The sequence below is a fragment of the Aphelocoma coerulescens genome, chromosome 3 (assembly GCF_041296385.1).
Source record: "Aphelocoma coerulescens isolate FSJ_1873_10779 chromosome 3, UR_Acoe_1.0, whole genome shotgun sequence".
NCBI classification, from domain to species: domain Eukaryota; kingdom Metazoa; phylum Chordata; class Aves; order Passeriformes; family Corvidae; genus Aphelocoma; species Aphelocoma coerulescens.
Window position 1 is genome coordinate 52,539,648 of NC_091016.1, and position 17,707 is coordinate 52,557,354.

The following is a 17,707-nucleotide window of genomic DNA, read 5'->3' on the forward strand; positions in this document are numbered from 1 at the left end:
GGTTGATAATACCTGTTTTGGTCATACGTAATCTATCCGGGCAGGATTAGCAAGATCCGGTGTTGGGTGGTGGCAGGAAAGAGTGCTATTATTTTCAAGTTAAAGTTACTATCTTTTGAGCTGTATTTCCCACTGATACTGTTGTTGAGAAGAGATAATATTGCACCAAACAATCATCTCAGATGCTGGGGGGGAGATAATGATTTCTGTACTTAATCTTACGTCTGTGTTTGGTTCCTATGCAGTGGATTCCATCTGTTGTTGTGCTGCTCTAGTAACAGCTACTTCCTTGTACACGCCCCCCACATCTTAACTGCTGATATGGGAATGATTTCATCGTTAGCATCACTGCTGTGGGGTTGTAGTGTTTTTCACTTACTTGCTCTGGGTAAATACTGTCTAAAACAGCAGTGACTGTAAATGGACAAAATGTTACTGCTTGCTGCCATTTGGAATTCCCATCAGACTGTAGGTGTGCCTTGCCTTGCATGGTGGTGTGAGAGAGACATGGATGATCTTTGTGATGACAGGAAATGTACAATATTGTCATCAGAATTAGGCGATACCAACATTTGTTGGGTTTGGCTCAGAGTTGTATTTAGTTTCCCTTTAATTAATAGAGCATCCTTGTATATTATCAAGTGACCTGAGGTTCAGGTAGGCTCACAGACTTTTAATACTGTTGTCATTCATCATATTGAACTATGATGGCAATTCAGAAACAGTAAGTGAAAGTTTTTCCTTCCAAAAATCGGGAGCCAATCAGGGAAGTATGGGGAGCTGTGATATTAAGCCAGTCTGGCACAACTCTGCTGTGGAATACCAGTGGAGGAGCTGATGCTAGGGAAGCAAAGAACTCAACTTCAAAATCTGAAGGCAGCTGAAGTCTGCCAGATTTCTTGGCCCTGTAGTTCTGTTTGGTTTCAGATCAAGAGTGCACTACAGTTCATTCAGACTTCCTGTTTTGGTTCACACTTGTGGAGGAGTTTTGGAGCATGTAGACTGGACTTCTTTCCAATTAAACAGCCTGAAGCAGTGGAGAGTACCTCAGCTATTACTGGGCATCCAGTCTTTGTGAATAGAGTAGAGCAAATCTGAAGCAAACCCTGGCTTCCCTAAATGCAATCTTGAATTCAGGTACATGCTACCAATTATTCTACTCTATGGATCAACACTCATTGTGCTATAATGCTAATGTAAACAAGGTGGCCATGCAATTCTTTTTATTCTGTTTGTTTTTTTTCCTGTAGCTATACTTGGCGTTCCAATGGTCAAAAGAATTGATTTAGGGCAGGAATTGGCAGATACCCGATCCCTTAAGTAATATGATGAAATACTGCTTTTTTCATGACATTCAGATATAAGCTCTAAGCTCCTGTTGCAACCAAACTGTTTTCGTGTTTTAAAGTTTTGTTCACAAGCCCAACACAAAAACATTTTCTGCATCTTGCAGTTTCTCCTGCTGCATTGGTGGTATGTGGAGAGTGTCAAAAATTATCATGTTTTGAATAGTAAATTGCCATCTATAAATATGTAGTGTCCAGGAATCCCCCTGCACTGACTGCAGCTTTTTTCTTGCTGATTGAAATGACAAGGTATTTGTACTACTTAATGTTTTTCCACTCGAATTTGATTGAAAAATGTCTTTAGCTTGCATTTTTAAATTAGTGTTTGTGAATCATGAGAGCAGCTAACTCAAAGGTGAAGCAGAGCAAAGCTATTTTTTTGTCAGTCTTCAAGAATGTGGGGTTTTTTCTGGTTTAAAAGTCATGTTTATATTTTAATCTCTACATGACAGAAGTGTATAATAAGTCACAATCATTTATACAAAAGTATGTCAGAATTTAAAGAAAGAAATAAATTTAAAGTTATTTGTGCTTTATTGTCACTTGTCCTGAATACTTAAGGTGACAACAGTTTCTTCTGCTGCATTATCAGTACAGAAAAAATGTGGAATTGGAAAGACGTGCCCAGGTCACAACATCAATATTCCCACCTTCTATACTTGTATATGTTTATGTACAAAGGTGCACAGTAACCTTATATAGATTACAGGGTACAGAAATTTCTCCCTGAACAGCTAATTCTCCAGCATCAGCAGCTGTGTTGGAACAAAGGCAATAACCATCTTAATGCATTTCCTAGCTGAGAAGAAAATATTCCCTGGAGATCATGGAAACTGGTTAATGGTAAACATAAATAATGTAAGAATTTCTGTGCCTTAATTTTGGAATTATGAAATGTTTTTTGGAACCTGAGAGTTCACAGGAACACTAAGCTGCAGAAGGGGATGGCATGTATCTCTCTAGAAAAATGTAAATGGTCTTAACAATAGCAAAAAAGATACAGAACTTCTTGTTGTAAATAAATGGTTCTGTAATTTTTCTCGAGTTAAGAAAATTAATAGATACATAATGTATCTATCTAATGGCTTTACTCTGATCCTGCTTGTTTGACTCATTTGAAAAGACTTAAAGCACGTTCAGTTTTCCTTGCGTAATTTAGGGCTGAAGGAGAGCCAGCAGCAGGCCCAGGTGGGGCTCATGGTATGCTGGGTTCCACTGCAAGTCCTGCCAGCAGGCTGGGGGAGATGATCCTTCCCCTCTACTGAGCACTGGTGAGGCCACACCTGGAGTGCTGGGTCCAGTTCTGCACTTCCCAGTGCAAAAAAACACCATGGAGCTATTGGAGAGAGTCCATCCAAGAGCTACCAAGGTGGTGAAGGGACTGGAGCATCTCTCCTGTGAGGGCTGGGAGGGACTGAAGCCGTTGAGCCTGGAGAAGAGAGGTTTTGTGGGGAGCTCATCAGTGTATATGAATACTGAAAGGGAGATTAGGATAGGGAGTGATGGTGCAGGTGGCATATGGATGCTGCTGTGTTGCACACTGCCCCTGTCAGATCGTTCTTTTCCACCTTTCCATTCATGTTCACTAAATGGCTTGTATTTTTTACTTAAGCTGGACATTTTGAAGGCAAGGAAATATTTTTATTCTGCTTTGGTAGCACAGTAAGTGTGAAATAACTGAAAAGAACATAACCAGTAATGATAATTATTATGGGATACATAAAACACTTTCACATTAGTTTTAGTTTAGTTTTAAATACTTATATTTCAAGTTCTAAAGGCTTATTACATTTATTTAAAAACAATATGTACACAAATTATTTGTTAAATACTAAATTTTTTATGTGTTTTTGTATGGGTAATTATTTTCCACCAGAAGTGCCACTCTGTTCAAATGTCCCAGTCAATAAGAGCCTTTGCTGTCTCTTTGTGTAGGACTCCCAGAGAAGACATAGAGTTGGGATGGGCTTACTGTAGGAAGGCTTTTTAGAGGACTAAGAACATACCCAGTAGGAAATTAGAAGCATTACTGCTTCTGCTACCAGGATATGTTGGCTTTTTAAATTTTTTTATTTTTCTAATTTACTGACCACCACAATTTCTGAATGAGGATGTGTTGCAGGTCCATACACAGTAAAGCCACTTTCACACAGGTTATTTAAACTGACCCAGAATATATAAGAATAGGAAGTGAACATCAGTGTTTTGCTAGCACTGGTACAAATCCATGGGCTGTTTAAACAATACCAAATATAAGACCTTAGACCAAGCTGTTCTTCTTCACATGAATATGAATAAAGTGTGAAAGTATCCCTTGTCCTCATACGAACCTTTTCCCCAGTTTGATTCATTAGCATCCCCTTTTCCCAGCAGCTGTGGATACAGTTTCTTTGGGCAGGTGAAATATTGCTTCCGGTGCAGGAACAGACAAGGCAGATTTTGTATGCTTTGCAAGATACAAAGGTTCTGATATACAGCTGTTCTGGTAGAAACTGATTTTGAAACTGGCTTTGACCACAGAAGTGAATGTATCCGTGCCTTGTTTCTTTGGTTCAGGTATTTCTGACAGTAAGCCAAATTACTCATACGAGTATTTATTTAGTATTTATTTATTATTTAGTATTAATTAGTAAACTGACTGTGTTAAAAGCCATTTCAGCTTTTCTTGGTGCAGCAGGTGACATTTGTGAGCTGATTATATGAACACGATCCTTTCCAGGGCAGGTCCAGCCCTAGCTGGCAGGACGTTGATTCTGAGGAATTAGCAGTCGTTCACTTTGCTAACTAGTGGCAGCAAAGAACAGGCTGAGAAGGAATCAAAACTGCATACCATTAGGAAATGCATGTAAATCAGTGCATTGGACTCTCTTTGGAGTTTTAGTTGGTTGATTGGTACTTCTGGAAGAAGTCCTTTGACTCTAGAAATTGGCAAAACAAAACAGTTCTGTTCTGAGAAGTGATTAGGTGAGATATTGCTATGAAGAAGATGTAATCTTCATGGTTAAATTAATTTAAATATTGTTTTACTACTTTTATTCTAGTGAGGTTTGAGGGGTATATTATTATTGAGGAGAGCTGGATCAGCACCATACTAAATCATGTCATCTTGAAGTCTAAATCACTTCTAAATCACTTTTTACTGGTGCCGTGTGAGAATGAACCTAATGAATATTTTCTTTAGTGGCAAAACTGGTTTAAGAGGTTTCTGCCACTCCCTTCATCACGTCTCTAATTGTCCCAGTGCAAGTCTTTGAGGACTGCATAGTAAGCTTTTATTAGTGAAGTGAACTAGGTTTCAAACAAATCTCATCATCATTTTCCCTCTTTTTTTTTTCTTTAAGCAGATTATTTCATCAGTTTAGTTTACAGGACCTCTTCCTCTTCCTTCTTCTAATGAACACAAAATCAGTTCCATTAACTCAACTGTAGGAGTTGAGGAGGTAGCAAAATGTAATTTCCAAATGGATTTCCTCTGCTTAAAAATGCCTGTCATAGTGACATGTTTCCTTCTCCTTTCTGCAATATAGGGTAGTGTATCTCAGCCTGGCTGGAAATCAAAGTTCTCTGATTTGTTTAGCAAAACTGTGTTGAGGAACTTTTCCAAAGTGTTTAACAGTGAAATACATATCTTTTGTAAAACTAGGTCTCAAACTATTCTTTTCTATTGCAAGGAAGAGCATAGCAGCAACCAGAGTGATCTCTCTTACTGCACAGATCTACCATCACCTGACATTTCCCTTTCATCTTGGAAGATAATAGACCAGTTATGAAGAAGGATGTATTTCACTGTTAAACATAGTGGAAAATGTCAAAGGCTTATAAAAATAAAAGTCTAGAAATTATGTAAATATTATCATTGACCATCTTCATTATACTCCAGTGAGTCATGTTATGCTTGGGATGAATTAAGGATTTTTGCATAACTTAAAAATATATAGTACATGATGTACCTAATTTATTGGGGCAGTTTGAGATTATGAGCTGACTTAAAGGTCTGATGTCTCTTCAAGGACGCTGACTCAGACCAGCAAAGAGATGAGCACACTTGCGTTATGCTGCCACATTGCACAGTGTGATTCTGCCACTTCAGTGGGTGTGATGGGGAGGACACTGGATGTGCTGAATATAACCCTCTCCACACCCTGAGAAACTCAGTGGTGCTACCCAGGGCTGGTGGTGTTGCAACAGGTCACCTGGGGCCAGAGGGAGCTGTGGCTTGACAAAATCGGTAGCAGAAGAAAAGGAGAAGAGCACATGGGAGAAGAAAACAGACAACACAAAACCACTGATGGTATAATTCATGAAGGGAGAGGAGTGAGCTTTTATGCTGTGGACAGTGTCCCCCATTCATGTGAGCAGCCTGTGAGAGCAGACGTGGATGGCTGATGCCCTGGGAGCATAACAGAGGGGTGAGGGAGGCAGTGCTGCAGCCTGGTACACACCTGCCAGGCTTCATCACCAGAGCCTGGGAGAGGCTGGCTGGGGGAAGCTTCCCGAGGGCTGTAGCACTGCTGTTCGCCTGTTACTTGCCTCACCTGATGACAGATCCATCTCCACCATTCAAACATCCCCTCTTTGAGCATCATCTGGGGACTTGTGTGGAAGTCTAGGCTGGGTTATTACGACACAACTGTGGCACCTCTGCACTCTGGCACTAAGTACTCAATTCACGGTTCTGAAAGACCTGTAAGGCAGCTACTGCCTCTTAACACAGAGAAGAACTCAGTAATGAGCTACAGGAGGGACTGAACTATGAAGAGGCAAAGCAGTGATGATACACAACCACTTAGATTGGTCAAAGCGGTGTCTGAAAAGGATGAAAGGAGTAAACACCCAGTCCCAGCAAGTGCCAAGCTAATAGAGGATGGAAAAGCGTGAAATGCTCATAGGCAATGCTGGGTTTGACACAGGCTGTTATGAATTGGACATTGTTGGAAGCTACCTAGAGACTCTGGAAAACAAAGTGTGATGGTGTATATAAAAATGGAGGGAGAAAATATATCTTAACTGGAATATAATGGCCAGTTCTGTGTATTTATCTACGAAGTGATCTAACAGGAGCAATTAGTCACAGGTAAGACAGAAGAGAAAATAACTGAAAGAGGAACAAGAGGGATACAACCCACTGGGAAGTGTAGAAAAGTCATGACTAAGCCTTTTTAGAAAGATGTAGGAACAGAAGACTAACTTGAAGTACAGCAAGTGGAAATTTTTTTACTGAACACATCATTGACCTGTATAACTGATCACCAAAGTAAATGTAAAAAGGTTAAAGTATTTTAAATTATTTCTAAAAATAAACACTTTTGTATGCTGTCACTTTTGTGACAACATTTAGAATTACATCAGAACAGATTTATATGAGCATGTAATAGTAGAAATCCTCCAAGTCATAAGAGTGCAAGTGACCTTTAAGGAAAAAATCCCTGCATGTGAACAGAGCTGAAACACAACTCTCAATATCTTATGGGATTTTACTCTTTGTGTAATCAATCCAACATGGTCTATCTCAAGACATTGAGCTAGATGGATCATTAATCTTATTCCATTTGGTAAATTCTGCTGGTAGTGATTGCATTCTTTTCCATTATTTCTTTTTTTGAAGGAATAGCACCTCTAAACTATGACTAGACAATGGAAGGGATTATTTGTGAGTAATGTCCTTTATCTCTAGTGTCAGTGTGAGTAGCAGTGCTTGGGCAGGTTATCTGAGGGTTTGATTTTTCAAAGGTCAGTGCTTTGTTATCTGATGTTTTCATTATACAATATAAAAATACAGTATTCAATAAATCTTGTTTTTCTTCATAATTGGTAACACAGTTATCAGACATGCTGCATTGCTGATTTAATTCTGGTCACCCATAGCAAATGTTCTTGATAGAATAAAAAAATGTCTTCATAAGTAGTCTGTGGTGGCTGGTGAACTTATGTTACACAGGACAGAGAGTTTTCAGTAAGACAAGTCCCTAGTACCGCAAGAACCTCTTTAGGTTAGGGTGACCAGAAAGGCTTCTCCCAGGATGCTTGTTCTGTTGTGTTAATCTATCCCAGTTTGGCTTCCCCGGTTGGCTGTCAGCCTTGATCCCCCCTTGTCACTCCCCCAGGGGTTCCCCATTGGCCCCCGTTCCCTAGTCCCGCCTTTTCCCTGCCCCTGGATAAAACCTCTGAGTTCAGCATTGTTCTCCTCTTTGACTCGGTAACCTTCGGCAGTGCGGAAGGAAGAAATGCCCCTGTTGGAACATAAACAAAGACCCTTCCTGCCTCTTTTGCCACCGACTTTGTACTGAAGCTGCCGTGCGTTGGTGCGTGCCTGCGTGTGAGCCACAGAGCCAGACTGAGACAGTAATAGTAGTCCCCTTTTGGTGAGCATCATTTTTCCATAGCAAAAACAGCACCTTAGGGTTGCAACTGTAATGCTTCCGATCACGGTGGTTTCCACTGAAACAGGCAAATGGGCACACACACCTCCCTGAAGAGGACACAGTACAAAGAAGTACAAACAGGTGCAGGAGCAGTGATGGGAGGCAAGAGAGCACAACGTGTCTGAAAGGAGATAATGAAGTATCTTGTGCCTTTGAACCAATTCTTTTAAAGTATGGCTGTGTTGGTTTGGGATGTTTTAATGACTTTTGTACAGTGATAAAACTAAGATTATAGGCATTGTCAAGGACAGTTACATAAAAGCTCTTGCATACTGGGAAAAAATAGGAATCCTTTTCTTTCTCACTTGCCATAGCCTCATAAATTGTGACTGTTTCAGCTCAGGATTTTCCATATAATTATTCCCAAGCAGTGCCTCTCTTTCCCAAACACTGATCACTCATACATTGCTTTTCGATGTCATCTTACTGCTGCTGGTTGAAAGTAAATTCTCTCCTCAGTCTGAAACTGTCAATGCTCTTTAGTATGATAGTTCCTGTAATTGGTAGGAGCTGGGGAGCAGAGTGTTCTTCCAGACTCACTTCCTCAGAGCTTAGGTACATAGTGTGTAGCAGTAATTTCTGTCCTTCAGAAGGAATCATGAGAGAAGTAACAGAATCCCTCGTCCCATCCAAGAAATGAGCCTATTGCTGCCTGGGTCAGCACAGAGGTTGGGATTAAACCACCATCAAGCTGCTTTGTGCGTAATGATCCAACAAATGTGTCAGATACTGTTGTTGGTATGCATGCTACAGATGTTTGTGTTCAAATTAATGAAAGCTTGGATTCATTGTACAGTGTGAACATACGTTCAATTTAGGAGCCAGGAGTTTGCAAGGGACTTTCTAGGTCTGGAAGCTCAACTTCTGCTTGTTATGTATAGCTTCGTGTTCCTGCACCATCTATAAAGTTGCCAAGCTTCATCAGGCTTCATTTTAACACAGACATTTGGGGCTTTTTTCCCCAGTTCTGGAAATGGATGGCTGCTCCAAAACTCTTCTCTGAAGCTTATAAACCTTCTTCTAATTTCTAAACTAGAAATGTGTTTATGTTATATCAAAGCCATTTTTTTTTTTGGTGGCACTATTATTATTCTTCATCTAAAGCATTTCTTTTTGCTGGTGCTTGTATGCTGATGCATTAACAGGCAGATACTCTATCACTTTTCAACCTCTAGTCAGTTGTGCCAAGAAAGTCAACCGTTTTATCTTCCTTTCATAAAAAGTCTCTATTCTTGTGCTGGTTTCAGTAACCCTTTTCTGCTCTTCTTCCAATGTGCGTGCATTCTTTAAGCATGGATATACAGAATGAGGTAGATTATTCCAAATGAGGTCTGATCTGCAGCTTACTCAAATAACATACCCATAGTTCTGCTTTACTGAAGAGATGGAGAAGTGCAGCTGCTTTTTTTGGTGTTTGTGTCACATGGATCAGTTTTAATTACCCTGTGATATACTCACAACACTCTTCTCTGTCAAACTTGCAGTTGATTCTCTCACAAAATATTTTCAGGAAAACTAAATAACTGGGACTGGTCTGGCTGGATGTGAGATAGGGAAAGATAGCAAACAGAGTAGGAGAAGTGGTTAGTTCTTGAGGGAATGGTTAGTTCATTCCCCTAGGGAATGTCACAAGTGGTGTTACTTGTAGATCTGTGTTGGGCTTGTGCTGTTCAACTTATTCCTAAATGACCTGGCAGAGGGAAGTTTACTAAAGATACAACATTAATTAAGGCAGTAAGGATGATGGAAGAGCCCCAGGACAACTGGGCAGTAAAGTGTCACTTGAAAATGAGTGTGGATAAAATGTTAAGTCATGCTCAGTTTCATGTATGAAGTGATGGGATAGGCCCTGGTGGATACATGATCCAAGGGATCTGATAGACAGGGCCAAGAAAGCGACAGCTTGGTGTTAGTCAGAAATGCCAGTCAAATCTCCAGCACCATTATTGGGCACAGAGTAGAACACTTCTCTGCAACTTCATAAATCTGATTGAACTGCTCGGTGGAGTTCTGATCCTCTTATCTCAAAGCGGATAAAGCAAGCAAAAGGTGAGTTAGGAAGAAAAGCCATTAATTAATACGATTTTCCAGGGCTCAAAAGACTGAGCTTGGGTAAATTATTCATAATATCATTAAAATTCAAGTACAACTGAAATTTCCTGTTGGGTTAGCTAACACAGAGGAATTACACCTCATGTGCTTCTTCTACAAGACTGTACATTATAGTGATAAGACATTTTGCCTGCCTCTCATTGTCCGGAAGTGTCTCTGTGCATATTAAGAAAAGGAAATGTTATTTTTTATTTACTCCTCTGGAAAACTAAAAAAGCAATGATTCTATTATTAAATCCATCAAAGTAGAGAAGAAATCTCTTGTGTTCGTATAAAACTTGAAGGGACTTGCAGAACAGCCAGTTTCACAGGAGAGCAGGCAGAGGATTCCCAGGAGGCCTCATGGAATGTGTGCCTGGTCTAGTGCTGCGCTGGGCAGACTGGGGAGGTGCAGAGTGAGTCCAGTTCAGAAATCAGAAGCAGCATAACTCTGAATTCACTGTGTGTTCTGCCTGGACTGCTCAAGATAGCTAGTTGCAGTAGTTCTGGAAAATGCCTTGCTGTACAGCAGTAATGCAACCCAAATGATGTGGCTGATCTGGGGTGCAGAATTGGCAGGGCCTGTCTGCACTTGCTTGGTTTGATATCAGTGTAAAGGCTGCCCAGACTAAGTTTCAAGAGATTGCCTTTTCCTTGCTGCAATGAAAAGAAAATACTCTTTTATTTTCTTTTTTTGGTTGGCAAACAGAAAAAAGCATTCCTGGTTTATGCTGGATTTACTGTTCCTTTCTGTGCTGACTTACGTTTAGAACTGAGTGCTGTCTGTCAGAGTGTGCTTTGGCAGCATAGCCACCTGCACTGGGTACAAGTAAATTGCACAGGTTTGTGACATTGGGATTGCTGGCTGGGATCAGCCTGTTGTACACCAGGGGATCCATTCCTGTACTCTGAACACATCATTGTTGATCCTCCTGGTGTGTAAATGGCAAGGCAAAAATCTAGCCACAGTGGCTAGATCCTTGGAGTTGTGATGTGAAAAATGTTTGTTCTGCTTTTAGATACCTTTGATGGATTATCATTTGTGGAAGCATGGAATTAGATAGTTTGGAATGTCGGCTATAGTACTTCTACATAATTTAATTGATTTTCACAACAGGTGTTAGAGTGTGTTACTACAAAGTAGATGTAGGAATACTTTTCTGAAGTATTATCCCAGTTTACTGGGTGGGTAGAAGAAGTTAAATCAGTTTGTAAAACTAAATAAAAAGTTCAGCAGAAAAACCCAGAATTAAATACAAATCTCCTGGCATAAACTTCCACTCCTGACTAGGCCTTTCTTCCTTCTCTGAAATAAGCATTTATACAATGATGTTCACAATTTTGAAATATAAAAATGTTTGGGTTTACTTGCTCATGGCTAGTACTGAGTTTTGTTTGCCTGCTTAAAACAGACCTTTGAACAGCATTTGTCCAGAATCATGGAATTCAGAATTGGCAATAGTGCAGCTTGTTCTTCTCTCTCAATATAGCCGATATCAGACTGGTACCTGAGCTCTGTTTAACTCCATGCCTCCTCTGCTTTGTTCCAGGTTATGGACACACAGTGCCTTTATCTGATGGAGGAAAGGCCTTCTGCATCATCTACTCAGTCATTGGGATCCCGTTCACGCTGCTGTTCCTGACGGCGGTGGTGCAGCGCATCATTGTGTACGTCACCAGGCGGCCGGTGCTGTACTTCCACATTCGCTGGGGCTTCTCCAAGCAGGTCGTTGCAATCTTCCATGCCATGATCCTTGGGTTCATCACTGTCTCCTGCTTCTTCTTAATCCCAGCAGCAATATTTTCTGTCCTGGAAGATGACTGGAATTTTTTGGAGTCTTTTTATTTTTGTTTCATTTCCCTGAGCACCATTGGCCTTGGAGACTATGTGCCAGGAGAAGGCTACAATCAAAAATTCCGAGAGCTGTATAAAATTGGAATTACATGTAAGTGTCAAACTAACCAGCTAAGTAAAAGGCATTTTATATTAAAGAAAAAATCAACATCAAACTGGCAATCAGACTTCTCCTCTCCACTCTGTGGATAATGACCATTTGTGAACTGTCAGCTAGCAAACTGGGCACTAATTTAGGTAGCTCTGTAAAGAGGAGACTGTTAAGTAAGGTCAGTTTTCTTAGTTAAGAATGAAAAAGCTAGAACTAGAATGCCATTATTCTTCATATTCTTCATATACCATAGCTACTTCCTCCCTTATTAATAGTAGGAAAAAAATGCTGTTATGAAAATGGTTAAGAGCATCTTGGGCTACCATTTCAGTGCATCACGGAACCAAGAACATGTTCTGTGTAACCTAAGATCATCTCATAAGGTGAGGTGACAGGTGGACAGAGATGAATTAAGAAGCAGTGGAAAATGAGGCAGAATAGCAAAGTTTCTGACTCCAGTTGTAACAGAAGGTAGCTGAAGCTGGCACTGGTACATACCAGCTGTCAAAGACAGACAAGTAGACTGAGATGATAGCAAAGCAAAACCATGAATGTTAAATTTAAGTTGTTTGATTATATTTGACACAAAAGAAATCATGGTGATCAGTGATTCTAAGAAAGTAAAGCTAAGAAAATTACCTTTGTGTTGGTATTCTGAGTAAGTGTATGCTGAGAGCAATATTTTCCAGTGACAGTGTTTTGAAGCATTGCAGTTTCTGGTATGGCTTCAGTCTGAGCAGTCTTTGGGTCATCAGAGGCACCAGTTAAAAGATCTGAACAGCCAAAGCAAACCTTTCCTGTCAGGTCCATTTCTAAGGCTGGTCTGCATTTGACTCTGCTTATGTGTATGATCCAGCAGTCGTAATGTAGGCAAAGAGTCTGTTAACTTGGTTTTGTGTTTTACCTGAGAAGAGAGGTTTTCTCATTCCTTGAAGCAGGGCTTTGAACTAGCCAACAGAACATTTTGGTTTATTATCCTGCTAGGCCTCTTGCCATTGCAGATTTCCTCTTCTCCCTGTCATACTTATCTTATGAATGGTAGCTTTTAATTATTAACCTGCTGCTCTGCAGAGTTGATTTGGGGATGCAAAATGATGAAATGAATGGAAAGTCACACATGGCAAAGGTCTTGTTACAGGCTTGCTGTTCTGAAAACTCAAAATCTGAAAAAAACATTAGGGCTCAGATTAAAGCTTTTTCAAGCTGTAGAACAATTAGGAAATAAATTGCAGGAAATACTAAAGGAAATACTAAAAGGAAAAAGTAGCTTTTAGGCAAAGTTATGACCTTAGAATATCTAATTTCAATAGGTTTTAAGGTTATAACTTTTAAATTATTCTTTTTCTTTTTACATGAACAATTCAAGGAACCAAATAAAATGTTTTCTTCTGAACCTAAATTTTCTAGAAGACATTTTGGACTTCTACATCAGAAAATGCTTAATGAGTACTACAGGCTTTTCAAGAATTTTTGGGAGAACACAAGTCCCATTCTAAATCAAGTGGCAATCAACTGGACTGAGTTTCAGAGATAATTACAAATTCTCGGTGCAGATTTGTAGATGCTTTTCAATTGGTATAGCGTTGTCAGTTCTTCCTTGTGTTAATGCATAGCTCCCATTTGATGTTATGATATAAAGCTTAAAAACAATTCATAAATTTTAGCTGTAGTGCTGATTGAGATCAGTATCCAGTATTAAAAAATTGGTTAATGGTACTCCTGGAAGGAAAAAGAGAGCGTTACTGCCAGTGAATAATCTGTAACTACAGGTGAAATATTTATGCCTTTAGGTAATAGAACAGTGACCATATGGAAATTATAATCGTTACTCTGTGTTGGTTTTTCAGCACATTTTATGTTCAGCCCTTGCACAGGTGCGTTCTGCTAATAGTTATACGCTTAGCTTCTGCTCGATTTACTTCATTGAAATGGTAAAATAATTAAGTAGTCATGCTCCTCATTGAATTGTAATGATCAGAAGTAGGGATCTAACGAAACACTGAGATTAATCAATATTCATTTTAACACCTTCCTTTAAACTATACATGCGTATGTTTGGAGAGGAAAAAAAAAGAGCACGGTGTGCTGCTGGTCATGGGGATCTTCATTTCCGAAAGTCTCAGTCTATCAGAGCTGGCTATGGCCTCTAAAAATAAGTCAGTCAGTACATGGCTAAAGTCATTGGTAATATATTTTAAATAAATCACTTCCAAGTTTTGGGTAATCTATATTCCTTAGTAAAACATTGCAAACATCCCCAAAAGATGGAGTAACTGTGTCAGGTTTTTCGAATTCCAGGAGTAATTTTACAGTAATTTTTCATTTTGGTTTTATCGGGCTTGTACACGTTTCTAGTTGCTTTCTTTTTCCAGGTATTTCAGGGTGTTGTATGTCTAATAATTTTAGAGGAAAATAATTCCAAAATTTTCATTAAATAGTAAGTGATTTGTCCTGCTAAACTGATAGAAATAACCAATGTTCATAGTTAGCTCCCATATTTTTACTTGTAATATGTAGGAATATTGTGGGAATTTTGTTGAAATTCTGTTTTTGATCTTTTGATCGAAATCTTTTGAAGGGTACTTAATCATGAAAGTCATAAGTAAGTAGGGGAGCGTGCATGGGGTAAATCTTAGTATTCTGTTTCCTTTAATACCTTTACACGTTTTTTTCTCGTGCAATTGTAACAGAATTGAAGCCTCTAGCATTACTTTTTCTGTTTATGTGGGGTCTTGTTGGTTCTAGAATTAAAAAGGAAAAAACAAGGATATCAGAGTCCAAAGCTCTGAAATTATGCCATAAAGAAAATTAACATACTAGTCAGAGATGACAGGGGTGAGAAAAGTCACAGGCTCAAAACTGTTCCAGCCCTACTTGGTTTGCTAATAATTAACTTTTAAATTTTTTTTCTCTTCACTCAGGTTATCTGTTGATGGGCCTTATCGCAATGTTGGTCGTTCTTGAGACTTTCTGTGAACTCCATGAGCTCAAAAAGTTTAGGAAGTTGTTTTATGTGAAGAAGGACAAGGAAGAGGACCAGGTGCATATAATGGAACATGACCAGCTCTCCTTCTCTTCCATCTCAGACCAAGCAGCCTCCATGAAGGATGATCAGAAGGCAAACGAGCCTTTTGTGAATTCCCAGTCCCCAACTTCCAATGACAGCTCTCTAAACAATTAATACATGGGTATCCATACCTGTGTTCTGGTGCATTTATGCTATTTACCATAAGAAATAGAAAGCCTCATAATTTTTTTCTCAAAATATAAAAGCTGGAAGACTGTGCTACTTTAACAAGGATTCATCACTTCTGACATAGAAAAGACTTTTGGGAACAATGTGGGAGCCACCCTGGGAAAAGGGAATAAATGTAAGATGTGGCTGGGAACATAAGGCCATTTTGGTTGAGGGATAAGGATTTAGGTGTACCACTTTCGGAGAGGCCAGAGAGAAAGGCTTGCACAAGCAACTTTGTTGAACATCTTTAGAGACTAGGCCTTCACTGACATCCAGCTCATTGAGTTGCATGCCCCATCTTGTAACTGCTTGACAGCAGATTTTGGGATGTGCACTTTTGACAGTCATAGTTTTAATCCAATAGGTAGCATCTTAATCTGGAAAACATTTTCAGAGCAATATCTCTAGATCTGGTGGAAGGGGAATATCTAGGTCATCCCTCTATTACCCTGTAACTTGCAGGTGCAAACAATAATTCTAGGAAAGAAAAAACAAGACTACAGTCCCTCCTTTGCCCATGCCATTTACATTTAAATTTCCTACTTCCTTAAAAGGTCCTCTAATGACGAGAAAAATGTTGTCCTGAAGAGAGTGTGCCTTGAGTCTTCCACGCTGTTTGTTTTTTGTATGAAATACTTTTCTGAGAGATGGCAAAAGCAATTCAAAGCTCTGGATGAGATGAAATGAGATGGTAGGGAAGGAATACAGATGCATTTCAGTCTTCTGACATGGGCAGGAGTGGGTATTTAGCTGCATGGAATGGAATCAGCACATGCCACATATGACTGGCACAGTCATGTGCTTATGGCTTTCTCCTAAGAGAAGGGTGAAATCTGTTCAGCAGAGGGACTCAGTGCTGTTCCTCTGACCATCCAGCCCAGCGTGTGCTCTGCTGAGCTGGTGGGTACAAGGAGGAACAGAAACAGCATCACCTTTGAACATAGCTCCTATTTCTTTTGCTTCTCTAGCTGGTACTCGGAGCACTTTGGAGGTGAAAGGAATGTTTCAGGGCAAAACAATTTTTCAGTTTTTCATATGGCAAGAAAAAAGGAAAAATGTCACATTTGGTTCGGATGGAACCGAATTTTTTTCCCCTTGGGAAAAGTCACTAAAAAGTCAAGATCTCGCTCAACTTCTGAAGCTGGAACCTCTTTGGCTGTAATAGGAGAGGTGTTTTAGTCCAGCTACCAGTCACTGTGCTGAATGCAGGGACCTCAGAGTGAATTTCTGTGAGCATGAGATGAGACTTAAGTGGTTGTAGTACTTTCTCTTCGGGCCTTAAGAATCTTAAGATAGGGGAATCTTGATAATGCTTTGCAATGAACAGAAGATCTGGAGCACAAATAGCCATATTAGGACAGCCTCCCACATAGGAACAGCGTAGAGGAGAGCCTTTTACCTGCAGTGCAAGCATGCCAGATTGCCTGTAATTTGGCTTTTAGTGTTTAGAGCTGAATAATATTTTACTGTAAAAGAAAACAAAATGCAGTGTGTCTAGATTTAGCGCACGGGGGAAAAATACTTGAAAGTAAATAACCCAAAATATACTGTGTTTCAGCTTAATGATAGCTAGCATCAAACAGATTTTTATATCTTTACTGGAAAAACTTTACGGTTAAATCAGCTGAAAGTCTTCAACTGAAATTTATATTTCTAGAAAATCAGCTAAAGGTTTTGGTTGTTTTGAATTTTATAGATTAGGTGAGAGCATATTGCATTTGCATGTTCCCAGGAAAGTGGCTATTTTTATACTGCTTAAGTTAACACAGTTCTATTTATAATGAATGTTAACCAATATATATGTACATATATACATAAATATATTTATATACTGTACATATATCATAAATCACCAGAGTTTAACAGATGTAGGAATGACATTTTAGATAATTTTTCCCCTAGTCTTCTCTTTATACAGTCAATATTTGAAAACTATGGCATTAAAATGACACTGATATAAAATAAGGAGTACTGTACTACAGGAAACATTTATACAGTTTTTTTCAGTGGAACTTTATTGATTTTTTTTGGTACCTTAAAATTCAAACTTTCTTTTAATTTCTGTGTAACATTAAGCTCTAAAGGATATGCACAGATGTTAAATGATATACAAAGTTACTTCTGCAGCGTGTACACAAATGCGAAATGTAGACACGTGAAATGAAAGCACAGAATTCAAAGCAGAAGCGATAAACTAAGCAGTATACTGTGATTGTAGGTGAATATTTGTTATTTTAAACTTAAATAAAAAGTCTGGCTTTTGCCTGTCTGCACTGTGAAGTGGGAGTATTTTCTTTAGTGGCATGTGTGCATTGAGGAAATCCTGTCTGTGTTTGTGCATCCTTTACTTAGCCTTCCTCAGCTCAAGGAGGCTCTGTTAATGCCAGTGTTGTACCTAACCTTGATATTAATTGTGGCTTAGTATTGTGCTGGTTATTCCTTAAAAAAAAAGAAGACCAATCCAAGGTATGTTAGTTTTTGTTTCAGATGCTGACTGATTGTAGCAAATAAAAGTAACATACCATTTATCATGTCCTTATGAACCAACTGCTCCAATATTTGAGAAAATCTGAAAAACTGTCATTGGAGGTTATCAGTACCACTGATCAAATAATGGCCTTCATTTCCTACAGCTTTTACATCTTCACTTGAAGCCAGCATATA

General features: G+C 39.2%; 1 protein-coding gene across 1 annotated transcript in view; it reads left to right on the top strand.

Moving 5' to 3' along the window:
- Nucleotides 1–17,323, top strand: part of KCNK1 (potassium two pore domain channel subfamily K member 1) — a 35,010-nt gene extending 17,687 nt beyond the window's left edge. Inside the window, exons 2-3 of the mRNA XM_069010286.1 lie at nucleotides 11,410–11,805; nucleotides 14,727–17,323. Coding sequence (XP_068866387.1) covers nucleotides 11,410–11,805; nucleotides 14,727–14,986 — 656 coding nt within the window. The 3' untranslated portion in view covers nucleotides 14,987–17,323. The remainder of the gene's footprint in view (nucleotides 1–11,409; nucleotides 11,806–14,726) is intronic.
- Nucleotides 17,324–17,707: the final 384 nt, after the last annotated feature.